General features: G+C 48.8%; 1 protein-coding gene across 3 annotated transcripts; it reads right to left on the bottom strand.

The window, feature by feature from the left end:
• Positions 1-27442, bottom strand: ADRB2 (adrenoceptor beta 2). Of its 3 annotated transcripts, XR_001854030.3 has the most exons (3): positions 26064-27439; positions 25071-25237; positions 24478-24614 (listed from the first exon to the last, which is right to left on the bottom strand). XR_001854030.3 is itself a non-coding variant. In XM_017666496.3 (2 exons), exons 1-2 carry the CDS (start codon positions 27250-27252, stop codon positions 1091-1093), a joined length of 1413 nt encoding a protein of 470 aa, XP_017521985.1. In that variant the 5' UTR covers positions 27253-27442; the 3' UTR covers positions 1-1090. The 3 variants fall into 3 exon arrangements, 2 of the variants coding, with proteins under 2 accessions (XP_017521985.1, XP_017521986.1); XM_017666496.3 differs by lacking the exons at positions 24478-24614; positions 25071-25237 and adding an exon at positions 1-1314 and having other exon boundaries at positions 26064-27442; XM_017666497.3 differs by lacking the exon at positions 25071-25237 and having other exon boundaries at positions 23378-24614.
• Positions 27443-27600: the final 158 nt, after the last annotated feature.

Genomic DNA, 27600 nt, shown 5'->3' with positions numbered 1-27600 from the left:
TTGGGTGATGGTGATGGCAGTGGTGTGATTGAGAAATGGTCTTTCTACTGGAAGGATTTACAATCTACCAAAAGAACCAGCTAAGTGACACAGAAAATGATGTGTTAACTAGAAGCATGACCACTGAGATGCAAGGTGGAGTTTCGCATGATGGAGAAATTAATTTTACCTGGAGAGATCAGAGAAGTCTTTGATTGGTGGGAAAGGTAGGCAGGGAGTTGGAAGCATTCTAGAATATGCTGGAAATTCCCTCACCTAAAATGGTTTCTGGATCCTAAATGCTCTCATCTTTACTTTTCTAAGCAACAATTAAATGGATTAGGTGAGCTCTCTCTGTGTTCCACATTCGGCCTAGCTGTCTGTGGAACTGATGGATTCCACAAATACTTTATTATTTGCTTGACCCCTCTGCCAAAAAGAACTGCAAAGAAAGAAAGAAGGAAAGGAAAAAAATACCAAATACCTTCCATGTCCCAGAGTACTTGGTGGTGGGACACACGTGTACAGATCAGGGGAGAGAAAAACAGACAGAAAAGGGCAGGAAATCTCACGGTGCCTCTTCTGATCAGGGATTCGGAGGGAGACTTTAAGGAGGGACCGTCTCCCACCTAACCCTCCGGCTGCACAGGGAGGCTCACCCGAGCTGCGTGTGCCCACCACACCCAGGCTCCCAGGAGCAGAGGGCCTCTGTAGGAAGGGGGGCAGTGAGGGGCCAAGAGGCGAGGCCACGGCAGTGAAGCAGGTCCATGCAGCGGAAGCACCGCCGACCTGATGCCCTGCCGCGTGTCTTCCTTTTAAAGAGACAGGCGGTTGCGGGGTTGGGCAAAAAGTCCTGGGCTTGGAGAGAGTTGAGGGGGCTGCAGGCCTGGCTTAGCTGCTGTGTCCCCACCTTCACGGGTGGTAATGAGATTAAACAAGAAGTCACAGGTAAACGGACTCTTGCAACATGAAAAGTGTTCCACTCGGAACAAAGATACTATAATTGCTGGTATTTTCAGGCATGAGGAAACGGAGGCACAGAGGGGAAGGGCTTTCCCCCTCGTCTGGTCCAGTAAATTAGCAGGGGAGCTGGGAGGAAGGTTTTGTCTCCTTAGGCCAGATGGGCAAGTTGCAGGCAGGCCTGGGCCACCTCAACAGCAGAAGCCCTCTGCTCTGGCCGCAGGAACTGGGGCTGGGCCGACAAACACAGCCAAAGGCATGTCCAGTTCGCGTTCCAGCTGCCCAGCCCGCCCGCAGCCCGAGCACGCAGGTTTGTTGTGGGAAGCCCTGGGGAGCCGAGAGGAAGAGCTTGGGAGAACACGTGGGAAATTGCGCCTGCCAAGAGAACGAAAAACACATTAACTGGTGTGAAGGGAAGAGGAAACAGAGACACAATCCATAATTTCAATGTTTCCGTCATCGGGGGCACAAAGGTGAACGCGACCTTCGGCAGGGCCAGCCCTCGGCCAGAGCCCAGGCTGCTTAAGCCAAATGCCTCTGAATTCTTCTCCGTTGAAGCTTTTGCACAGGCACTGTGGCAAGACCACAGCAGTGCAGACCTGCAGAATTTCCATGGCTTGGCTTGTAGGCTGGTCCCCAGAAACCAACTTTTGTGTGTTTTGCTGGTGGAGATGCTGTAGTCTAGTGAAAAATTTCCCAACCTTTTGAGTCAAGAGATAGGGACTCAGACTGGCTTCCAAGCCAACTGGCTATGGTCTGAGGCGCAAACCAAATGTCCTCCTTGAGTCTTCGAATCCCTAGCAAGGCATCTAGATGGGAAGAGTTACAAGGCCCTTTCTAGATCTAAAAATGTGAGGAATATGCCAGAAGAAGTGGAAAGCAGAAACATTTATCGAGTGTAACTACTTGTCGAATACTCACGTTCTATGTACAGCATGACCGTTCGCTTTGGACTTCCCTTTGAGGGTTGTATTATGACTTCTGGTTTAAATATGAGAAATCTGAGGCCTGGAGAAGTTTGAGATGTTCGAGGTCACACAGCCAATAGTCACATACATGGGGTTCAAAGTCTAGGTCATGGTAAAAGTGGAATTGGTATTTTTGCCTCCTGAACACGACACTGTCCTTGAGCACGTGTTCCTTTCTTCCCACATGCCTCTGTCCCACGTCCTAGCTCCAGATAGTTCAGGGGAAAGAGCCCTGAGTTTGGAGATGGCACACAAGAGATGTGTGCTACCGCTGGCTTACATTGTCTTGAAAGAGTACATTGTGAGCATCTCTTTCTCTACCACACATCCAGCAGTGTCAAGTGGGTAGCTTGAAACTGGCCATGGATTTATTTCCACCATGGAAATAGTCACACTGCTCACCAAGAGCCAGCTTACTAATACACCACTGGATGTGTCTCTCCTCTATCACCGGCCAAGAGAATAAGCATTTAGAGACATATACAGCAATCTGATGTTGCCATGTCATCCAAGGACCTGGTTCTCCAGTTGGGTGCTGGCGAGTGTCAGAATCGCCCGGGTCACTCACCGAGAGCAAGGAGGCCCAAGCTCCTTGGAGCAGGGTGGGGCCACCTGTGCTTTAGCCAAGCTCCCCCGTGATTCTGATACTCAGCCCAGTTTGAGAATTACTGGTCTGAACCACCAACTGGCAATAGGAATCCCTCCCTTGACCTTCCTCCCAAGGATGATTGATGCAAGCATCAACAAACAAAACTGGGTCTTTAAAAGGAAGGTGCCATGTAAGCATCACTCTGAGTCCCACCTCCTTGCCAGTAAAATGCAGACGATTCTGCCCTTGCTTGATGGTTTTTGAGACAGTGATTCTGTAAAACAGCTTTGTAATTAGGGAAACTGTACAGTGTGCGGCATTCGATGACAAAAGTAGGAGGATGAGTTCTCCTTCGGCTCTACTTTCCTGGGAGTGCTGGGGAACACCCTCCTCCCCCCTTCTGCTCCCACATCCTATTTTTGAACCTGGCATATTTTGGCAGTGGGTTTAAATGACCAGTGGGGCCAATGAATCTGTATGGCTGCCCTGCCTCCAGAATTTCCCGGCTCCTCTGCTCCTTGCAGCAGCTGATCTGCCGCCGCCTCGTGCTGACCGCTGGCCTCCAGTGCAGGCTGAAGGGACCCAGCAGCCACCATCTCCTTTCCCAGGGTCACTTGGCTTTCTATGCAGTAGCTGCCTCACCTCAGGAGGCTACTTGGCTTTAATTTTAAAAATATCCCTTCCTCCCTGTGTTTTGGGATAGGGCCAACCTGCACGTCTCCTTCTGGGTGCAGATGAAGTCCCCAGCCTGCGGGCAGGCGCAAGTCGTGTGCACTTGCCATGATTTTGCCGGCTGATGTACCCCCGGGGCTCTGCTTCCTCATCTGGTATTTCCCAGTGGGAAGCTCCTGGCATTTGGTGTGGGATGACTCTTCATTGTCCTGGATGTTGGAGGATGTTTAGCATTCCTGGCCCTCAGCCACTCAATGCCAGTAGTGTCCGTTGACAACTCTAACGCCATCTCTGCCCTCCATTTCCCAGTGGAGCTGGTCCTGCTCTATCTGGGACTATGGTCCGACGGGCCTCCATTTCCTCATCTGGCAAATGGACCAGACAGGTTCCCAGAACCAGCAGGACTTCCTCGAGCCTGGCCACAAGCACTGCCTGAGGCTGGAAGGGGCCCTGAAGTATGCTTTCCCTGCTTCCCCAAAGTTCTGCTTAGATTTACTTAATCTATAGTGGTTCCCCAGAATAATTTGTCCAGAGAAAACCTCCTGTGGCTAAAAAAGTGTGAACACCACTAGACTGGATCAGAGGTTGCTAAATGACAGCCCAAAGGTCCAACACAGTCCATGCACATGTTTTGTTTGGCATGGGATTTTAAGATATTTGGAGCTAATATTAAAAAAAAAAACACTGGATTTCAGGCTTCTTAAAAAAAATGAAAAACAAGAAAATGGGAAGCTTTTGGCAATAGTAGGCCCAGATTTTTATAAGGCAGCAGTGGGCCGCAGCTGAGCACAAGCTGCCCACTGAAGTGGGGTCTGCCTTGTCCCTCATTTCCTTTACTGGCCTGGCCCTGGAGGCATCTTAGTGTGCAATCTTTGGATCAGATTAGTGGTTCTCAACCCAGAATGCCTAGGGGAACTTCTAAAATTCCAGTACGAGGGCCATAAGACAGGTTAACTTAACTGTCTCTGGAGGGGTGGAGGACTAGGTATGATCACTCTTAAAACCTCCCCAGGTGATTCTTCTATGAAGGCAGTCATGAGAACTAGTGACTCTAGTTTGCACACCAGCCCCAAGAAGCCCACATTCACGGAGTTCCTGTTCCCTACTCTCCTGCCCCTTGGGAACTCCAGTTTATTTCTCTTCCTCTAGAAACCCCTGATTTTCTCCCCAGACTCATGCCCCTCAACTCCCTTGCTCAGTTAATGAGTTCCAACTTGGCTGTGCATCTACCTGGCCTTCCTCTGGGGTCAGTGCTTTCTGACTGTTCTCACCAGGGCCCCCACTGGGATCCCAGTCCCAACTGCAGAGAAACTGCTGGCCCCATACTCATCAGCTCCTGGCAGCCTCTGCCATGGACACTAGTCCAGGCTCCTTCCTGACATTCCATCTGCAGTGACACCTTCCAGGACATGCCTCTCTGGGCCTTCATTTACATAAGTGTGAAAAAGCAACTGTAAGGTGGAGTTCGCACACTCAGCGCCACTGACATTTGGGAACAGGTGATGTTGTATGGGCTGCCTTGAGCATCCCAAAGGGTGTCCAGCAGCATCCCTGGCCTCTGCCCGTTAGATGCCAGAAGGGCCGCAGTCCCTTTCCCCCAAGTCATGACAATCAGAGTCCCGGCCACATGACCCGTAGGGGCAGAAATCACACCCACTGAACACCACTGCAGTAAATAATTCAAGGTCTCACTTTCTCTTAAGGCATACATGATACTTGCCAGCTCTTAGGCCACCCATACACCTGTATACTCCCAGCTTTATACCACCTGGAACTCCTGTTTCTCTTTACAGTAAATAGGTCTCTCTAATCCCATCTGCTTCTAATGTTCAAGTGCACCTTACCATATCAGTAATAGCACATCCATTCACCCACTCGCTCCAAAGTCTGGAAGTCTTTTTTTGATTCCTTTGATTCTCGGTTTATATAGACAAACTATCAGCAAGTCTTATAGGCTCTATGTTTAAATATATCCCAAATCCCTCCACTTTTTTCCATCCCCATTGTTACTAATTTTGTCTATCCTTCTATAATCATTCTCGTTTCAGCAGTCAGAGGGGTCTTTAAGGAATATAAACCAGTTCATGTTGCTTATCCTGCATAAGACCCTTCAATGGTTTCTTTCCCATTCTTAGAATAAAACCCAAACTCCTTTCCCAGCCAACAAACTCCCAGCCAACTCCTTTAGTCATTGCTCATACTTTTCTCTTATGACATTCCAGCCAGACTGGCTACTTTTCCATCCCTTGAATAGACCAAAGGCTTTCCTGCCTCAGGACCTTTGCACACACCATTCCCTCTGCCATGACTTTTTTACACCCTGGTTTCTACAGCTGGTTTCTTCTCAAGCTTCAGATTTAAAGTGCCACTTTTGCGAACAGTCGCCCCTGCTCCAAGTTATTCATTATCCATTGAATAAAGTGAATGAATCCATTACATTTTTTACCACTTTTCAAGTGATTATTGAAAACTATAATTATCTTGCTTGTTTTTAGTCCTTGTTATCATCACGTTGCCCCACTAGCACAGGTAAAGGCAGATAGCTTTTCTTGTCTTATTCATTACTATACCTCAGGACCTAGCACAGTGCTCGGCATGGTGTGGGCCCAGTCAGTTGCTGTTGAAGGAATCAGTAAATGGACACTCATAAGCTTTGGGTCCCAGACTCCTCTGTTCACTCATAGTAGACGATGATGGATGCTCTTCCAGCTCTGACATTTTAAGATGCCACAGATTCTGCACCAGTAAAATGTCAATTCACAGTGGGCCACTGGGAATTCCGTGAGTCATTCAGGGTAATATTACAATCTTAGTGCCTCTGTGCCCATAATAGGCCTTCTTGGGTAGAATAATATGATTTCCTAAATGTCAGGACTAGAAGGGAACTCACAGACAACCAAAGCAGACAGTCTTCATTTGGCAAATGAGGAATACACCCTTTGACTTCATCATCCCCTGACCAATTTCATGTGCCACTAAGATGCATTAGAAGTTACAGAAGACAGGAGGCCACTCTCACTGAGAGGGTCACACCACCTCGGGCCATTGGTAAAAATACTTCCATTCTCCTGGGCCTGGTTTGAGGGGCCCGTGCTTTAGTTGACAGTTCTGACCCTGGCCTGTGCTTAACTGCTGGTAGAGAGGAGGGGATTTTCACAGCGCACACTGAGGCCGGCAAGAAGACTGGTCTCAAATGATGATGACACTTTCTTACACCTGATAACAAAGGGAACTGAGTTATTTAGGAAGATTTACACCTCTCAAGTTAAAATAGATGTAGTTTCGTACTAAGCTTTCATTGTCCATTGGCAGACTTTAAGGGCAGAAGTCAGTGAAACTGAGTTGTCGAAGATTATTAGAAGAGATAAAGATAGAAAGAGTGGAGGCACAGGATGAATGGAAAATGGTGAAGGGGAAGTTAAAGTGTGCAAATGGCTCTAATGAGGCTGACCGGAAGGCCCGAAGCCCAAGGAAGAACCCCATCAGGGAATGCGTGAAGCTCTCCAGGGACTGTCTGTCTGTCTCTGGCCAAGAATTTGCCACATGGCCATGTGCAAACCCTGTCCCCTCTCTGGTCCTCTGTAAATGAAAAAGGTGCGGTAAATGGCCTTGAAGTAATTTCTAGAGTCTTCTTTATTTGTCACTTTTTGAATGAAAACCACAGTCAGACCCCAAATAGAACTGAAAGTATGCTCTGACACCCTTTCAGTTATGTCGATTTATTAAAAATCAGTCAGTGGTTTTCAAAGGCTGAAGAGTCTGTGTGACAGAGGAAGTGACGAGCGGTGCAAAGCAGAGCTGTCCCCCTCCACTCGGGTGGTCAGGGCCTCAGAAAGGTCCTGACAGCACCTGAACACCACCCCCCTTTTCTTCCCAAAGCTTAAGGTTCAAAACACTTTGGATTAAAACCAAAAATAAAAGCACTTGTATGTGTACCTTTTGAAACTTACAAAGTGCTTCCACAGATTTTATTTCAGGTAAGTCTCACAACAAACTTGAGAGGTATTATTCTTCTCAAATTACCAACGAGTAAACTAAGGCTCTGAGGGATGAAGTCATTAGCCAAGGTCACCCGGGATGCCAGGAAGCCCCTGTCTGCTCCCCGCTCCGTTCCTCACGCCTCCTCCACTCCGCTCTGCGTCATAGGGATCCACATATTGCAAGCTCCCTACCCCGCTGCGTCAAGGCAGGTTTGGCTAATGGCAAGCTGTGATGGAAGACTGGCCGGGAGGAGGGGGGAGCCCTTTCTCCTCTCTTTGCTTCCAGCAGCATCTCTGGCAGTGCCTCCTGCTCCTACCAAATAAATGCCCCGGCTTCTGGGATCATGTACCATCGACTTCCCGTGTCCCTCTAGGCTCAGGAGCAGCAGCGTCTTTCTGCCGTCGCTAATCTCCGGTTCCTCACCATCCCCTGCTTGGCTTCTCCCTTGTGCTCGTATCACTTGTGCTTCCAATTCCTTATATTAAATTTCTTACGTCGAAAGACTCAGAGTAGTTTCTGTTTTCCTGGTTGGGCCCAACCTGAATCCCCTGACTGGCGAATCACTGCTATGAGCATGGCAGAAACAGCCTGAGACAGCATACCAGACTGGCGTGTGTGTGCACATGTGCATGTACATGCGTTAAATGGTGGGAGCCTTTCACCTGGGAACCCAGCCTATCTGTCTTTGGGTCTCAAGGCTCTAGCACAGTGCCTGGCAGGCAACAGTCACCAGTAAATGTTTGCTGACCTAATATACCTGTTTGGTAAAACAAACCCATACAGAGTGGCTATTTAGTTTATCTCTGTATCTCTAAGTATCTCTTAGACATAAGAAATACAGGTCCTTCTGGTCTATAAAACGTACTAGTGAGCCATTCGGCCACACTCTGCAAAGCCACACAGAACTGCACCATTCACAATGTCTATAGGATCTTCCTGACTTTGAATCATTGTAGTTATTTTACTGGGAAGATGTTAATTTAGTTGAAACTTTGGGCAATGTACAGTGGCCCCCAAAATTTACTAGCTGTGTGATATGGGGAAAGTCACTTACCTACTATGCCTCAGTTTCTTCAAATGCAAATTGTTGACCATAATAGTACCTACATGAAGTTTCTTACATTGAAAGACCGAGGGTGATTCCCATTTTCCTGGTCGGACACAGAGTAAATTGCCTGGCTGGGAAACAACAACTAGCACGGGAGCCATAAACATGTTAGAAAGGGCCAGCACAGCATACCAGCTACACGTGTGCTTGCATTTTCTTACTGACAGTGAGAGTCCAGCTTCTGTGATGTAAGCTTATATATTTTTGGATCTCTAGGCTCTAGCACAGTGACTGACGTGCAGGCACTAGCAAACGTTTGCTGGCACTTAATTCTGGCAAGGATGGAATTAGATGAAACCTTCCATGTCTAAATGAGGACATGGGCCATGGAGAAGCTTGGCGATGTGGCTATTAGGATCATCAATCATTATCTGTGGGCCAAGGGCTTTTACTTTCCTCGACTAGAGCAGTTTTTACATTGTTTTACTGTTCCGGTTTTGTGTGTCCATCCCTTTCATTAAACTGAGCTAGTCAAAGGTAGGGAACTGGCATCAACTGAATTGTGATCCCCAAAATGCGTAAGTTGAAGCCTGAACTCCCAGGACCTCAGAATGTGACTGTATTTGGAGGTAGGGCCTGTAAAGAGGTGATTAAGATGAGACATGCAGGTGGGCCTTAATCCAGTCAGACTGGTGTCCTAACAAGAGGAGATCAGGGTGTACAGACAGACACCAGGGGTGTGGGTGCGCGGAGGGAAGGCCACGTGAAGAGGCAGGAGACGGGTGGCCCCAGAGGGAACCAGCTCTGCTGGCACCTTGATCTTCGACTTGTGAAAATACAAATACCCGTTGGCTAGGCACCCAGTCTGTGCTGTCTTGTTGTAGCGAACCCTAGCAACCTAATATAGAGACTATGTTTTCATTCATTCATTCACCACATATTTATGGAGCATCTATTATGTGCCAGGTACTGACTTGTGAAATGGGGCATTGAGCCCTGAGAAACAAAAGGAGAAAGAGGGCCTCCGCCCTGGGGAAGCCTATAGCCCACCGACAATCAGAAGATCACGAGTGGTGCGGCGAGAGCGAGGAAGGAGGGGCTGTGCGCGCCGCAGGCGCATCGCGCTGGGTGGGGGTGGGCGCCAGCCAGAAAGGGACGTTCGTGTGCGTGTATTGTTTTATCCTCAGCACTGCTGCGGTGCTGCGGCCGTGGCCAGTGATCTGTAGATGGTGGCTGGCTTTCAATGAAGGCCGAAATTTTCTCAATTCTTTACGTAGAATGACATGATTTCTCAGCACTCAAGGAAAGAGAGCCCAAGGGCAGATGCTGCTGAGTGCCGACTGTTCAGAGGCCCGCAGTGCTGGGGCTGCGGGAAGACGGACGGATGAGAAGAAAGAGGAAGTGGGTTTTGTCTCCGCCTGGCTGCGAGCTGTTGGTGAGAAGACCCGGGACAACGCCCTTCCCTTGTCTGGTCCTGCATTTCCTCATCTCCAAAAACGACGAGGTTGGAGTGGTTCATCTCTAAGATCAGTTCCAGTCTGCAAAATCCTCTAAAATCTAGTCTACAAATGACTGATACTGAAAGTAGGAAGGAAGGGAGAGAGGGAGACGTCGAGGGGGAAGAGAGGTGGAATGTGGATCCGCCATGATCTGCTATGGGACCCTGGGCAAGAGGGCGCCCCTTCCTGAGCCTCTCTTTCCTTTTTCTTAAAGTGGGGGAGTTATTTATCTCTAATATTCACGGACATTGTGTAAGTCTGTGAGTATTAGGATACTCTTGACTCTCCTGTCCCTGCATATTAATTAATTTCAACAGGAAACACGGTTGGGCTAGAAAAGCCTGGCTCAGATGCAGTCGGGGGCAGCCTTCTCCCCATCCACTCCACTCATCGTGGATACTTAATTCGTTTATCTTTCAAAGAGGAAGTCTTAGAAACACAACCCTTTGCTGACCACAAATCTTTGACTTAATAACTAGATCATTAACTAAGTCAATCCCCACTGAAAGAGCTGCAGAAAACATACAAAATTAAGGATTGGTCTGTTGATGTTTCCTAGAAGGGGAGGGAGTGTTTTACCCAACCATTCACAGTGAGGAGCAGGCGCCACAAGTATCTTAAAAGCCAAGTTCTATCAGAACAGTTTGCAAAGAGAGTAGATCAATTAGAGAACAATTAAGTTATTAGTGTGCAACAGTAAGGAAATGCTTAAACTGATTTTGATACATTCATATGAAATTTTACATAGAACTTCAAATAGCATTTTAAAAGATTATTTTATAATCCATGAAACTATAGTATAATGATAAATATAAAAAGCAGAATACAAACCATAATTCAGCAAAAATCTTCATTTTTATTAAGTATATGCTATAGATCGTATATACATATATATATATATATATATATATATATATATATATATATACACACACACACACACACACACACACACACACAGGAAAAAAGTCCTGAAAGAAATAACAGCAAAATATTAATGGAAGTGATATCTGGAAGGAGGAAAGGAAAGTGGTTTTTACTGGCTTCTTTACATTGTTCTGCACTTTCAAATTTCCTTCAGAATGTATTCATTTGTTTGTTTTTTTAGTCATTCAACAAATACTTCTCATGCGTCAACTATGAGCCAATGTGTTGTAGGCACTAGGGGCAGCGGCAAGCCCCAGGCCTCCTATGGTTTACCCTCCAGTGAGTGGCCACAGATGATAAGGAAGAAAAATGAATAAACAAGCAAGATGATGCAGTCGGTATGGGCTGTGAATGCACCCAGTTAGGGTAATGAGAGGGAGAGTGATGGACATGCATCTGCCTCACGTGTAAGTCAGGGAGGGCAGCCCCGAGGAGGTGCCATTGGAATTGAGACCGCCTGACACAAAAAGCCTTTAGACTCGGGAGAAGTCAACTCCCATCCGAGGACACGGCGAGGTTCAGGGACCAGGCCATGCCAGGCATCATGGGCCCCGGAAGAAGTCTGGTTTCTATTTTGCATTGTAGGTTCAATGGGGGTCACAGAAAACTTTCACATGGTGGGGGGCAAGATCACATGCCCCTCAGAAAGATGACTCTGGCTGCAGCGAGGAGAGCTGGTGTCAGAGGCCAAGCAGAAGCAGAGAGACTTGGTACCAGAGAGGTTTTTCTCATAACTTGTCAATTCTGTGACATTAATTTCCACCGCTGTAAAATGAGGCAGCTGGGAGGGCCAATGATTCCTAAGAGCAACGCCAGCACTTAGAAAATAAAAACGTCGTCATTTCTGTGTACCTGCTTACCTTCGAAAAGGAGGTAAGCTTCGTAAATGCAGGGCCAAGGGCTTCTTCCTCTTCACTGCCTCCGGCACACGGCCTGGCACCTCGCAGGCCCCTGGGGAGGATGGCTGTGTGCTGGGACACCCTCGGGTGTGCCCTGGGCGCCCAGCACCAGTTCCCACCGTGCTTCCTCGTGGACTCATCTGCTCAGGCCTTTTCCTGAATGTAATAGGGAGCCACGGAAGGCTCGCAGCAAAGGCTACCTTCTGGGCTTCAGGAAGTTCACCCGGCCGGTAGTGGGGTCCGGGGTGGGGCGCAAGAGCGGAAACGGGGGCAGAGACACGCTGTTTTACTGGAGAATCCCCCAGCCCCGGGGCTCGAGAGAGCCCGTCAGTGGGCAGAGACCTGCCGGCGGGCGGGGCCCCCGCACCTGCGGGAAGTAAGAAAGTGCGAGAGTCCGCCTACTTGTGACTGGGGGAAATGAGGCACAAAGAGACAAAGTGGCTCCTGTGCCAGGGATTTCGGTCTTCGGGGCCTCCTCTCAGCTAATGTGAAAACCAGACTCCGCTTTGCGGTCGCCGGGGCGGAGGCGGGGTTCCGCCCGTGTCCGCAGGGAGGGCGCGTCGGGGGGCGGGGCGGGGCGCCGAGGGGGACAGGCCGCTTCCAGAAACCATGACAAATACCCCAAGACCTTCCTTCTGACACTCCCATAATCCGAGACGAGCTAAAATTGGCTGTAAAGCTTGTGTTATGAAACCAGATCAGATCAAACAAAAGAAATAAGCAAACCTTGAGTCAGCCAGTCGATAATCCTTGTACAGAGCATGCAAATCCCAGCGAAAATAGACCAGAGACTCTTTCCCGAGAGACGCAGGACTCAGAGATGCTGGAACCGAACCCCTCATGTGAAAGACTGGGGGTGGGGGTGGGGGGGCGAAGGTGAGGAGGGGGTCACAACCTGGAGAACAGGCTTTGCCAACAGAGTCGGGGCTGTGGCCGGAACCCAGACTCCCCTGTTCTGAGGTCAGGGCTCAGCTCCGTCCTTCACAACTCACTCTGCATCTCTCTCTGTCTGTCAAACCTACAGAGAGGCACACGGCAGGGAGCAATTACCGGGATTCCGAAGCCCCTTGTGTATACTGCATGTTGCCACACACACACACACAGCTTTGGTTCGGTGAGGTCCACGAGTCAAATACATTACTTAAATATTTTCATTGACTGCCCCAATTCAAAGGCACAGCACACAGAACCTAGAGGTAATCCTAGTCCAACCCCTTTATTTTACAGGCTAGGACTAGAGTCCAGAACGGATGAGTTGGAGTCATTTATGCAAAGAACCAAAGCAACCTGCCCCCAGTCTGGTGCTCTCTGTAGCACCGGCCCTAGTCCTGCGGGACGGATAACTGTGACCCTTAATACACAAGCATTCCTTTCTGTTCTCAAGCGTGAATCACAGAAGGAAGGTGTGAGAGATTTAGACCATTTCTTTCTTGTTTACTTTGGTTGGGGGCCTGACATCCTGGTACCCTGATTAGTCAGATTCTGAAATCTATTAACTTCTTTGAAAAGTTTTGCCATGATGGTAACAATCCCAGTCATCTATTAAATAAGCATTTACTGAATGTCCACTATGTACTGGACTCATCTGCTGGGTCTTTTGTATACTTTTCATCTTTTTTAGGGTTCATAATACCATGAGGCAGGTATCATCATTCCAGTTTTTTTCAGAGGGAAATACAGCTGAGAGAGGTCAACCAATTTCCTCTAGGTCATAGGCTCAGGTGATATCTGACCCTCTGTTGGCATCTATGATGCCAGGCACCTCTGACAGATAGTGATCACACCATGGACACTGCATGGGGCTGTTTCCCAGGCCTAGAGGAGTCTGGGGCCAGATTTCTCTGGACCGCATCCTCTTCTGGGCTGCTAAGCTCATCTGTGAGCTATATCTTACATCTAAGCCCCTCCCAGAGGCTCAGGGTGGGGTTCTTGACTGCCAAGATTCAAGCTGGGCTAGGCGATGAAGAGGCCCAGGTCACAGCAAAGACCATTAACTTGGGAGGAAGAACTCTGTGAGGGGTTGGGCCCGTGGACGTGAAGGGACACAGTAACAGTGTGCAGTCCGGAGGATGGACTCAGATGGCAGAAAGGATTTAGAACATGGGACGTAATTTTGAAGACAGTTTGCTGGTGGAGGCCCCTCTGTGTTTCACGTGAATGTACACCTTTCATAGCAGACCTGGAGAACTCTCTACACAGAAAGAGAATTCCCTCTAGTGCCCTGATGGCATTTTGTTTCTGCTTTAATGTCTCCAAGGACAGGGAGCTCATTACCGTTTGGACTATAATAATTGTTAGAAAGTTCTAGCCTTCCTACTAGGCCAAAATTTTGTCACCCAGATGTGTCCATGCATTAGGTCCAGGTCTGCCTTTGGTTTAAAAAAATACTAAATCCACCTTATTTTCTGCCCAGCAGTCTGGATACTGGAGGTCAGAGTTCATTATTTATACGAATGCTCCCCAAAGTCTGCTGAGCAAAGTATTAAGTTTGCACAGTGTTAATAGGTGTCCTCTATAAAATAAACATCAAAACGAGCAGAACAAAAGCCTACAAATAGCATTCTGTGGGCATGCTAAGTTAAACCAGGTCAACCAGATATGTTTCCTGAAAAACTGCTTAGAACTTTTATTATGCTGCTGCATGGTGTGAGCTCCAAAACAGAAACACTGGCCATGCAGTTTCCCAAACTTTTGACTTTAAAGCCTTTTTCTCTCCCAGTGTACCTTTTACTATTTTTCCATATATACTATTAGAATCACTGTTCGGCAAATGTTTCCCCACACAGATCTAGGTTCTTATCATCGTTTTCAAGCTAAAAGCCAGGCTCCTGCAGCTACTCCTTCTGAGAGAGGCTGCTGGGCTTCCTCACTGTCTTCACTCTTGTTCTCAGTAGGGCTTTCAGAATAAACTGCAGGACATCCAGTTAAATCTGAATTTCAGATAAACGATGGATAATTTGGGATGTACATAACTGAAAAATTATTCATTGTTTATCTAAAATTCAGATTTAACTGGATCACCTGTATTTTTATTTGCTAAATCTGGAAGCCTAGAAGAGCCAGCCCCCTAGGCCCTCCTTCTCTTAAAAAATGTGCCCTCAGAGCACTGGGTACAGTGCTCCAGGGGGAGCTGACGTGGGGACAGCTGGTGGCCTTTGCAGCCACCACCAACTATGCTTTTCCCTGAGACGTTTTTAGAAGGAAGATCATAATATTTTTATGGATGGCTAGAGGCCAGTCTGAGCTTGACAGATACCAGATATCTTTCTGAATCGACTAGCAAAATCCAGAAGCCAATTTCCCATCCCTTATCCCTTTTTATAAATATATTTATGTTTCCCCAGTGTTAGTATTAGGGAACTTGATCCACATATCATTTATGATTCCCTTTTCATTGTCTGTCTTCTGCTTTAAACCATAAGAAACTAAAATATAGGGACCAACCTCGTCTGACTCGGTCACAGCTGTACCCCTGGTAGTTAGCACAGGTTCTGGCATATGTAAGGGTCAAACATCTTTTGAATGAATGAATGAATGAATGAATGAATCATATATTGCTTGGAAAGTTAAGTAAACCAGATAAGCTGACACTATGAGGAGAAGAGATTGCCAATGGGAGCTTCCCCCACGGGGATTTATCATCCACCCTAAGCTTTTCCAGACCCATCACACACTGTTCACCTGTGCTGAAGGCAATTCTGCTGGATGGTGTATGTGCAGAATGAGAACATCTAATTGCTATGACTAAAATAGGACATTTCAATCAACATGAGCTGTTTTTAAGAAGTTGAAGTACTTCCCAGAGCCTGCAATTTTTACTGAGGTGTGGAACTTGGCCCTTAAAAGCAGGCTGGGCTGTGCCCAGTGGGTGTGGGTTGGGGCAAATCACACCGGGTCTTCCCACAGAAACATACTGACCCAAGAGGCGTGCAGGCAGACTGACAAGACGGCCTCGGTGGAGCCCTGAGCTGCCAGAAGGGCGTGTATGAGATGCAGGGCACGTGGTTTCCACGGCTGTCACTCGGTGAAAGTGCATCTGGTGACCAGCACGAGGAGCGGTCATTGCTTGAGCTGGGCCCTGCCTGCCCCCCGGCGTGAGCTCACCCAAGCCTGGGGCTTGTCGCTCCTGAGAGCATCCCCACGGACTGTTCCTGGAGTGGGCCACTGCTTCTCTGCCGCTTGGCAGCTGTGGCTTCTGTGCTGGGGAGTGCTCACCCTGAATGTGTAAGATGAAATGCAGCAGAAAGCAGGGAAGTACAGTTAGGAAGAGCCCTGGGTCCTGGGAGGGTAGCAGAGTGTAATAAAACTTGTGTTTCCTGAGTATGAGTATGAAGACCTAAGTTCAAGTCCAGTTCTGCCATGTGTTAGCTCCTGGTCCTCAGGCAAGTCTTTAAGCCTCAGTCTTTCTATCTGTGAAAGGGGAACAACCATGCTAAACTAACCTCAGTGTTGTGAAGGTTAGATGGGATGGCGGGTGCCAAGTGCTGGGTCAATGTGAGCAACTGTTAGGACACAGTGTCCCCTTGAGCACAGTTAGCTTGCTGTCTGAATAGCATGAAAGAGTGCCCACCTGGGAGCAAAGGATGTTCCTTACACAGGCTGAAGCAAAATAAAAAGAGCTTCAACTTACATTATACAGTTTCTTTTAATCATGGAATAAAACGTCTTCCAAGCACACATTTGAAAACATAAAGATCTCAGTGCGTAGGAGCCTTTAGGTATCCAGAAATCACCTGGGGGCATCTTTATGCCTCTCAGATGTAAGGCTCTGGGTGAGCCTGTAATTCTGCATGAATGTTTCTATTGATCCCCCTGGAGTCAGTCACTGGCTCTGGTTAAGGTCTTTGCTGGTTTTGCTGGTAAACAGGAGCAAAATGTACACAAACGTAGCACTAGTTTACTGGAGGGAGAATAATTAGGATGTTGTGGCTGACAAATTATTAGCTGCTTCCTCTGCTGAAATACTACACCCACTGGAGGAAAGTTCATTAATATGTAAATACGTATGTACACGTGTTCACTGTGCCAAGACAACTGCCGGACACAGTCAGCTCTCTTGCCTTCAAAAGGCTTTCCTGCCAGGCTCTGCCTCTTTCTTCCTCCAGTGTCGCATTTCGCGCACAGGCTCTGTACAGAATGCACTACTTGGAGCCCCACCACGGTGCCCACCAGGCCCTGCAGACCTCTAATCTCCCATCCTTACATTTACGTCTCGGTATTGCTGACTCTACGCAGAGTATTCTAGCCTAGGTGCTGGGCAGGGGCTCTGCTTACAATCTGGGAAGGTACAAGGCAATCTTTATGCAACTGAACCTGCCCATCCTCCCCTCCCCGCCCTGGCCAAGAATAGTCAATGATCGCGTTCTGGAAGCAACCCCACCTTGTCGCTGTGTTCTGCGAGCCAAGAGGAGAGGGAGCAGAGGTGGAGGTGCAGGAAAGAGGCCAAGATGCAAAGCCCAAAACTCACAGGCAGAGACTTCAGCCGGTCACCCCTTGCCCAGTCCCTGCCCTGACAGCTGGCTGAGGCTGATGCTACCCATCGCTCAATGCCTCCCCCTGCCCACCGAGTTTATGTCACCACGCCTCTCGAATGTGTGTTCAGAGGCAGCGCTTCCAATACTTAGACTCAAATAGGCATTCACACAGGTGAGTCCGCGTGCCAGGGCTTTTGTATGAGTAAGTGTATCCTCAGGAGTGGTCTCAGAATACCATCGGATCTCTGCATAAACGTACCAGCGGCTTCCAAAGCTCTCAGGATAAAGACTCAGATCCTCAATGTGGCCTTAGGGCTAATGTGGCCCTTCACAGGCAGCCCCTGTCTGCCTCCGGCAGGCTCCTCCTGCACCCGGCTAAGCTCACCCTCTGCGCACAAGCGGCACTGACCTCTGCTTAGTCCGTCTTCTGCAAGGTTTCCTTTCACCACAGGACATTGGTGCGCGCTCTTCTCCCTCCTTTCCAAGAAATTATCCAGTCACCCTTCAGCCCCTAGTTGAAACCTTGCTTCTTTGGGGAAACGCTTACTGACCTCTCAGAATTAGTCAGATCCCTCAGGACACCCTGGAGCTCCTTCACAACACCCGCACAGTTGCTATTTTGCACGCATGTTTAAGAACGGATCTCTCCCATTCCACACAAACTCGGCAGGTGCAGAGATGAACTGTTACTGTTGCCTCACTGATTTTCAGCACCTGACAATTCCTGGCACTTAATAAGAACTCAACAGACATGTCCTGAATCAGAGCTTAGCTAAGAGGAGGTCTCAGCATATGCACCTGTGTGCACGTACATGGCAGCGGGACCGTGGTTACGCGACATGGCATGTTTGCTCATTTGGAGCACACAGAAGTGTGCTTAGGCATCCCTATGTGTGTATTGACCTGCAGGAGAATTACCAGGGCTGAGGATGTCTGCGTCTGTGGAACGTATTCATGTGGGAGCATACAGAGAGGGACCCAGATGTGTCTGCAGAACTGTGTGAACTGTGTACCTGTGTCCGTATGGGTGTAGGCCTCGATGTAAAAGCCTGTGTATTTGTGTGTTTATTTGGGTGTGTCCACTGTGGAGGCATATGTATATGTATGAGTCATACTCTTCTCTGCAGCTGGGGGGGTCCCCCTTCAGATTTCCAAGTGGGAGAGTTTATGTACATTGGGCAAATTGATTCATAAAGACCTCAGTATGACTTGACTGAATCAAGGCAGGGAGGGGGGAACACTGACAGGGTAGGAGTCTGTCACTGCAGTAAAATCTATTTTTTTCCTGTGCTGCTATCTTACGGTCAGCATGCAAAGGGTCTAGGACAAGGTGACAATGACGCTATTGGGGGGGTGTAACTGTGCAGATGTCATGTTGTCACGAAACACATTTTAAATTAAGTGCCTGATCACTCAAGGCACTTTATTATCGCCTTCCTCTTTCAAAGTATTGTTTTATCATCTATAAGTTGTTTTTATCTATGTTGTTCTTTTGATAACAGGAAAATTAGGCTTCTGTTTATTGGACAGAATGATAATCTCTGTGAATGCGTGCAGCCCTATGGGATCATTGTTCATATGCCTCCACTTTGATTTATATGCTCCTGCTCTTGAGTGGGGAGAGTGGGGAGGGGAAGGCAGTGTGGTCACCAGGTCCCTGAACTGCGATCCTCAGCGACCCTGCGTCACAGTCCTCCGGGGGAAGTGGTGGTAAGCAAAATGCAGCTTGCTGGCCTCCGGTTCTGTTAGATCCAAATCTCAGGGAGGAGGGTCAGGAATATGCATTTTTTCAGAAGTCCACCTAGATAATCTGGGGGTTCTTTAAGGCTTGGGACCTACTGAAATAAAATAAAATCATGTCAAGAAGCTCCTACCTAAACTGACACCACAAACCCTTCCACAACCCTGTGAAAGAGACTTTTAAGTCTGGTCCCCTCGCGCCCTTGAGGTTGATCTTTAGTTCTCCCAGGTTGGAGGCCTCTGGACTCCAATTCTGCTTTGTCACGGGTGTTGCTGTTGTGATTTTAAAAACTGTTTTCTCTTTCTGGAGAATTGAATACATTCAGAAACTCCAGTCTTCCCCGCTCAGCACTGGAAAAAGAATAACAAAACGACCCAGGAGAGACGGTCCTTTCCCAGCTGCTGTACTACCTTGCCACTGACCGCACCTTGCACACTCTGAGGAGGCTATGGGTCACTCAACACCCATCCCACCCTGATACGCCCTAATGTGAAATCTCAGGTACTGACCCAGACCTGGACAGAGAAATGGGAAGAGCACCCCATTTTCTGAAGTCAAGTATTTCCTGGCGCAAATGTAGCAGTTTGACTCAGTGCAAATCACCGTGTTGTTACCGGCCCCCCCTCTGCCTTCTGCCTGCAGGGGGCGCTCCCTCAAACCGGGCCTGGATGGTGGTGGAAGACAGTGAGCTGCTAACTTGCAGCGCGATCTGGTTTTCTGGTTTATCCTCGGCCGCCATCTACCAGATGGCGTGGGCTTGTCCCTCAGCTCCAAGGCTCAGACATCAATCAGGCCTCTCTGAAAAGAACCCCTGGAGAATAAGACGTTACACATGTTTTTCTCGTTGTCTCCCCCCTTCTCTCTTACGTGGCACCCAATGGGGGGAAAGATCGCCTACCTGTGGGGAGGCACATGGGCTCTGGTTCAGGATAGCTGGGTTTACTCCAGTCGGCTGTGTAATCTTCAGCAACTTAGTCATCCCCTTAGAGTCGCACGTGTCTTGTTTATACAATGAGGCCAAACATAAGCCCATTTTGTAGGGCTGCTGTGAGGCCTAAATGAGGTCAGGTATGAACATCGCCAAGTACCAGGCCTGGTTCGTAGAGAGCACCCAGCTATCATCGTCACAAGAGGGTCTCTAGCGATAGAAGCCTGCTGTTGCAGTTTTCAAACAGTAGATACTGGTCACTACATAACTTGAATAGATTGATTTAGTACAAGTCAACAGGCTGGGTCAGAGGCATTGAACAGCGCGGAGAGAGCCCTTCCCTGGGAGTTTGGTGGTCAGTTTCCCGTGCTCTGAGAGCAGACCAGCGTCCCGGTGGAGAGAGCGTGCCTTCCAAGAGACCAGAATAGAAGCATCTTTCTCGTCCACTAGCAAGGGGGACATTCTATTTAACTTACAGAATTTATCTCTGTAACCTCAATCCTTAAAATGTGGTCCATGGATCACCTGTGTTGGAAAAACTTGGGGAAATTGCTAAAACACAGATTCTTGGGCCTCAGCTCAGCTCTCCCAATCCAGATGCTCTGGGAGGGAGATTCTTTTATATTCCTAAAACCTGAAAACTGCTGATCGTTGTATATCGCCAGGCCAATGGACCACTAGGAATTATGATATCTGGATCATACTATACATAAAATATCTTCAAGGAGACATTTGTAAAAGTATTAGCAGTGGGTCCAAAATTATATGAAAAATCTAATTCTATTTTTATTTAAAAACATATTCAAACATGTTGTGTAGCCATGCTTAAGACAAAGACGTAGAGTATATACACCACACTTACCAATGGCTATCTCTCCAGGTAGTAATGTTACGTGTGATCTATTTCATTGTAGGCTTTTGTAAATTTTGAAATGTTCTGCAAAGGATCACTATTACCTCTTTAACGAGAAGAAAGTGTGTTTTAAAAATAAAAGTAATGCAGCCAGATGTGCAGCACTGAAGACTTCCTGAAATCTTACAGAATTTTTGAGCAGGAAACATAGGACTCCTGGAAACTAAACTGTCTCTTACTAGAGATGATAAAACAGGTCTAGAGAGGGGAAGGGACCTGGCTGAGGCTGCCCTGGGTGGTGATAGACCCCAGGTCTCCTAGCTCTTGGGCCAGAGGGCTTTGAAGTGCTCTGTGCTGGCCAGGGACCTGCCTCCCTTCCTTCCCCACCCTGTGAGGGTGCCAGAAAGACCACAGGAAGTGCAATGATCCCGGGGTAGAGAAACATGTAATAGCCTTTGCAGAGAGGACTTTGTGGCTCTCATTATTCTCTCTCTGGGAGTTAGTAGGTCATTTGCAAAAGGCATGGGAAGAGCAGCTGATGAAAAGGCCTAAGAGTTTGGAAAACTGCTTAACCTTATTTCTCTATTTCTGGATTTCCCCCTATGGCCAAGGACCGTTGAGATCCTAATTTCCCCGGGAGACTTCCTGTTTAGGAATGCAGTGAGACCTCTGAAATCCAGAGGATCGGGGAGAAGGCCAGCCGGATCCAGGGAATGGTAGGAATACTCTTTAAGAACATTCGGGTCTACTGTTTTCAAGGACAGAGGATAATAGCTTTGGAAGGAGCTCAGTCCAGCTCCTGCCCAGTGCGGGAACCCTGTGTGCTTCATCAGGCACAGAGCCTTATTTGGGCTTCCCTTGAATGCTTCCAGTGATGGGAGGCTCACTATGCTGATAGACAACCCATTTCACTCTTAGAAAAGCCTTCTTTCACCTGAGCTGGAATCTGCCTTCCTGTGAGGTTCTGTTTGCCTTCCCTTATTCATGTAGAATGGGTATGTTCCTTTCTCCTGGCCCTAAAGTATGTGAGGGCAGTTATTATGCACCAAATAGTCCTCCTTCACAGCATTCTCTCCTGCAAGCTGACCACCCTCAGCACACTCTACCATTATTTATATGACAAATGTCATCAATTCTGATAATAAATAGAAACCAGTGTCTCTAATTAGCCTCTGTATTAAAGACTACAAATTCAGAGCTGAGCAGAGCTTAGAGATCACCTGCACTGGCTTCATTATTCTACAGATGAGGTCCTCTGAGGAAAATCACTTTTCCAACTCGAGAAAGAGAGACAGAGATGGAGACAGAGATGGAGAGAGAAAGAGACCGAGTCACTGCCTGAAACCCAGCTGTGTCAGTGCCAATCCAGGCCTCTCTTCTCCTCCCCCTGCCCCCTGTTATTCATAAGACACCAATATTTCTCAAGTTCTTGAAAGTGCTTGGGAAGTTTTTTCTCATAGGTATTTCAAAAATTCCTCCTTAAAATCATATTTACACTGTCAGTGAAGTAAGGATTAGTACAGGGCTGAGGGAATGCTGAACTGTCACTGAAAAGTCTCATTCACAGTGCATCAGCCCCTTGCTCTCCGCTGCCAGGCCACCTCCCTGACCACCCTGGAATGCCAGTTCAGAATGGACAACACACCTCCGGGGCTGCCCAGGCCTGCCAAATTTTCCAGGAGCCCAGCTAACTGCTCAATTTAGGCGACCATCCCAACTTTGGAACCAAAAATGAATGTGCCAGCATGTGAGGCAAGCTTTACCCGGTGCTCTTTTTAAAGTTTCATATCCTCTTTTCAGTTTGGCCTGATTCTCTGAAGAAGACAAAGACCCGGAGAGGCAGGCTAGGCATCTGGGTGACTTGGTTTCCTGTCCCGGTCCCCAGCAGCCCTGCCGTCACATGCTCCAAAGGGAACATTCCTCCCTGCCCCAGCCCACAGCGGTCTCCCTCTTCTCTCAGCAAGGTATTGCATTTCCAGTTCTTACACTCAGCCTGGCATGGAGTAGCAGCTGCCTCGCGCTGCTTCCTGGTTTGCGCGTCTGCTCGGCTCCGTGGCTGCTGGACTCACAGAGGCCAGGGTTTCAGTCCTGACTCTGCAACTGGTCGATTGTGTGGCTTTAGAAAGTTAACCTTTCTGAGCCTTGGTTCTCTCCTCTGTTCTGCTACCTGTGTCATGAGGCTGTCAGGATAACACAATGCCTCAGAGGTGCCTAGCACCTCTGTCCCTAACATTTAGTAAGATTCCATAAAAGGCGTCTGCTTAGTATTATTAATATCATGCTCCAAAAGGCAAAGACTGAAGCCCATACTTTTCTCATGCTGCACACAGTAGGCACTCCGTGAACACTACTGACTGATTCTGGTCCAGGTTTCAGAAATATTCTAGGCATTGTGCAGACAGTTCCTATTTCCAAGCTCCTTTTTCCCTAGATTCCTCCCCCTAGTAATGATCTCAGTGGGGAGGCCCACCCTGTCCTGCCACTTTGCACACCTGTCAGCTTGCATCTCGGGTAAGGTTCTCATTTGACAGACTCTGAGAACTTGCTGTCCAGGCAAAGAAAACTTTATGATGATGAGTCCAACACAAAAGTTATGTAACTGACCTGTCAGCAAACAGAGGGACAGAGGGACACTGACAAATGTCTGTTCCCAGAAGAAACAAAGTGAAACAAAAGGAGATAGAAAGTAAGCGATCGAGGCTTATAGTGTTCTTACTGGTTAGGCCCTTAAAACTGATCAAAGTTCTTGTATTGAAAGTATTCCTAAAGGGACATGAATACGGCTAAACTCTTGTTTGCTGGGAATCTGAATTAACATTCATAAGTGAATTTTACCTACAATGATATTAGAGGCCCCTCTAAACATAATATATTTTATTAATACTATTTATTATCCATGGGACTTACAAATGATGACAGAAAGTTTCCAAATCTTTTTCTTTTTTTTTTTAACATGAGACTGTGGAAAGTTCTATCTGTAGTGGCTTGAAATTCCTGGCAGGTCAAAAAAGTTAAGGAATCTCCTAGCCTCCCCTAAATGCTGGGGATATTCTAGTGGATGTTTAGTAAAAGAGCAACTCTTTCTCTTGTCCCCATTGCAGACTATTTGTTTATTTCCTGAATTATGTGTTAAGGACCCAAAAGCAATAAAAAAAGCATACATCTGCTACAATGAATTTGTTATGTGACAGCCCCAGAGAAAAGCCTCCCTAGCTGAGAGCGAGGTGGAATCCAATGACATGTGGTGGAGGGAACGCAGCCGGGCTCCCTGGCTGCAGACATCCTTGGCTTCTTACCTGGGCTTCTTACCTTGGGCAGGTCACTCTTCCTCATGGGCTTTTGGTCTCTTTGGATGCCAAACGCTTTCTATGGGCTCTTCCAAGTCTGAGATCCCATGAGGCTATGAGGAGTGTGCAGATTAGCTGGAGAAGCTGCCTGCACCTCTGGGTGTGCGGCCCAGACCAGGAGGAGAATGTGATAATAGGTACGAAAACCCTTGGAGAAAAATGAAGTGCCTAGCAGTACACACCCTCCTATTCGCCATGACATGTCCAAAGCCACGGGCGCCTAACTTTCTTCTGAGAGCTCCGTGCCCCGCTGGATGCCCAGCACCGGGCTGACGGGAAGCAGAGCCATTGCTTTTCTGGTTGGGGACCTTGGCTGGGACCGAAGGGAAGAAAGAGGTGGAGGCAGCTTCATGTGCAAGTGAGACGGCAACAAGCCCTGAAGGCTGATCCCCTCCGGGCTGGCGTCGCCAAGGAGGAGGATCCACCCGGGCAAACCTGGGCCAAGCTCTGGCTCAGACACACGGGCAAAAATAGAAAGGGATTGGGCAGAGAAATGTGTTTACTTTTGTGATTTCCTCTCATGTGCCTCTTAACAGCATTGTAATCTCTCCACAGACAGGCAGTAATGGCTCACAGGCCTCGCCTCCGTTGATAGACCCTCCCCGGCAATTCTCATCTCACAGTCAGTGTCTGGGCAGCTGGAAGGCGGCTTGGAAGGCAGCACGGAGGAGTGGAAGGGGCACTAGGAGAAGCCCTGGGCCAGGCTCGGTCACTACCGGGGGAATCGTGAGAAATCCCTCTCGGATGCTCTGCAAGATAAAGACAGAATCTAAACATGTGTTTAGACATCTGAAGTTTCTATCTGTGGTTCTCAGCCAGGGGCATTTCACACTCCAGGAGTATTTGGCAATGTCTGCAGACAATTTTGGCTGCCACAACTCAGGGGGTGCTCCTGGCAACCTAATGGGTAGAGGCCAGGGGTGCTGCTGAGCATCTGATAATGCACAGCGCATTATCTGGCCCAAAGTGTTAATAGTGCCAAGGTTGAGAAATCTTGGTTTAAACTGAAGTGAGGAGACCCAAAAGGAGAGGGGAGAAAAACAGAAGTAAAGAAGGAGGGGGGGCCGAAGCCCTGTTTCTAGGTCATGCGGTGCTCATCAGCTAAATGTTCTCCAGTTTCTCTCCCGATGACCAATGCCCTTTCACTTTCCCTGGGAATTATGGGGCTCTGTTTTAGTAGCTTGTCATTAGAACGTCTTCCTTACCTTTAAAATGCCAAACCCTGATGCAGTACAAAGATCTCCTCTAGAAGACAACAGCAAATGTATAACTATAAGCAACTGTTAGACAAGTAGAACTAGAAGTGGGGGTGGGGGGGCACGTGGAGGCACAAAACAGGGGCGCTCAACTCTGCTTCTCTGAGTCAGTGTTTCTGATGTAACAGCACGGAGTGTTCACCACAGAAGAGGTCCACGTTTGCAGCGGCAGATTCAAAGGCAAACAGAAGGGTTAAGCAATCAGTGCCTGCAATCCCCCTATCAGTCCACATTAAATCACTGGCAGTTATTACAAATAGTTACCTGCGGTTTCCAGCGGGGGGAGGCAACCACACTCCCATCAAGGGGTTTTGGAGAAACAGGTGCAATGAAGTCATGGTCAAACAATTTATTTACTGTAAACTTTAGACTTTGCTTAGGAAAACAACTGAAGCTGCCCCTCAAGTCCCTGCCTACAACACCCCGTTTGAGCAAATAAGAGGAGCAGGAGAGTCCGTGTTCACAGCTGAAAGGTCCGAGATGCTCAAGATCCTCCAGTCCAAGGGTGCAGGAAGGAAAGACTCCTTCAGACACAAGTTACCAGCAGCAATATATTACCCCTAATACTTGATCAATGAGGTAGATACACAGGAAAGTCATCACAACATAGCAGCCCCAGGTCCTCTGGGACTGAGCCCTTCAGACACACAGAATTACAAGTTCCATGCAAAGAGGAACTGAACTGTACAAGAAACAAAATCACTCAAATGTTTTCTCTTTTTTACAGCTTAAAAAAATAAAAAAAAGGGGCAGAAGGATGTCCATCCTCCTGCACATCTCTATACAGTTTTATTCTAAATTAATTTTACACTCAAGTTAAATAGTCTATTTAGTGTTTTGTTGGGGAGGGGGCTTAAAAAGCAGAGAAAACGCATTACAGCAGCGAGTCATTTGTGCTACAATTCCTCCCCTGTGAATCAACGCTATCATTAGGCACAGTACCTTGGCAGTTCAAAAAGCCCTCGGTGCCTGGGAGGTCCTCGCACAGCAGTTCGCTGCCTTTCTCCTGTCCCGGGTGACAGCCGGTCTGTTCCCCTGTGCAGTCGGTTCTGCCGTCGCTGTGGCTAGAGCAGCCATTCCCAAAGGCCTTCAGGGGAGACCTGCGCAGGCACAGCAGCTCCTGGAAGGCCACCCTGAAATCTGGGCTCCGGCAGTAGATGAGAGGATTGAAAGCGGAGTTGACGTAGCCCACCCAGTTCAGGAGGATGTAGACTTCCTTGGGGATGAGGTTGTCCCGGATCACGTGCACGATGTTGACAATGAAGAAGGGCAGCCAGCACAGCGTGAAGGTACCCATGATAATGCCCAGCGTTTTGAGGGCTTTGTGCTCCTTCAGGCAGAATTTGGAGGTCCTGCGGTGCCCATGCCCACCCCGCGCATCCAGCTCCACGTGGCTGAGGTCCTGAGCATGGAAGCGGCCCTCAGACTGATCGATCTTCTGGAGCTGCCTTTTGGCCACCCGGAAGACCCTGGAGTAGACAAAGACCATGACCACCAGGGGCACGTAGAAGGACACAATGGAGGAGGCGATGGCATAAGCTTGGTTCGTGAAGAAGTCGCAGCACGTCTCGTTGGCGTAGCAGTCGATGGCTTCCTGGCGGGTGGCCCGGTACCAGTGCATCTGGATGGGCAAGAAGGAGGTAAGGCCAGACACAACCCACACCATTAGAATGACCACCCGGGCCTTATTCTTGGTCAGCAGGCTCCGGTACCTGAAGGGGGATGTGATGGCTAAGTATCGATCCACCGCGATCACGCACAGGGTCTCAATGCTGGCCGTGACGCACAGCACGTCAATGGAAGTCCAGAACTCGCACCAGAAGTTGCCGAAAGTCCACATTTTCATGAGGATGTGGCTGGCCCCAAAGGGCACCACCGCCAGGCCCATGACCAGGTCAGCACAGGCCAGGGAGGTGATGAAGTAGTTGGTGACGGTCTGCAGACGCTCAAACTTGGCGATGGCCGTGATGACCAGGACGTTCCCAAACACGATGGCCAGGACGATGAGCGACATGACAATGCCCATGCTCACCACCCACGCCTCGTCCCCTTCCCGAGCGGCTTCCTGGGCCGGCGCGTGGCTGCCGTTGGGCGCCAGCAGGAGGACACTGCGGTTCCCCGGCTGCCCCATGGCGCGCAGGCTGGCAGGTGGGTGCGCGGGCCGCGCCTCAGCGGGCGGACCTCCGGCCGGGCGCGGCGGGCGGCGGGCGGACGCCTGGAAGCCTCATGCAGCGGCCGCGGGGTGGGTGTGGCAGGGGCGCGTCCCGCGCCGTCCGTGGGGTGCTCCGGGCTCGCCGCGCCCGGCAGCGCCAGCCCGCGCTCTGGAGGAGCCGCCGCGGAGTGCGCGCCGCCCGTTATGTGCGCCGGGCTCCAGGGGCGCTGCCCTCGCGGTGACGTGCGCGAACTTTCCGCCAATGGTGCGCGGGCGGCCCCAAGAGGGCGAGGCCCCCTCGGCTGCCCGCCCCTTCCCTGGCTCCCC

Source organism: Manis javanica, chromosome 14 (assembly GCF_040802235.1).
Source record: "Manis javanica isolate MJ-LG chromosome 14, MJ_LKY, whole genome shotgun sequence".
Classification (NCBI taxonomy): Eukaryota; Metazoa; Chordata; class Mammalia; order Pholidota; family Manidae; genus Manis; species Manis javanica.
The sequence above is the reverse complement of the archived record's forward strand: the minus strand, read 5'-3'. Positions and strand labels throughout refer to the sequence as shown.

Bases quoted from the DNA above. Each gene is read 5' to 3' on its own strand.
- ADRB2 (XM_017666496.3), bottom strand. From the start codon at position 27,252: ATGGGGCAGCCGGGGAACCGCAGTGTCCTCCTGCTGGCGCCCAACGGC. The intron at 1,315-26,063 runs GTACTGTGCCTA...TTCTCTTGGCAG, and splicing joins GGGCTTTTTGAACTGCCAAG to GCGCAATTTCCCACGTGTTC.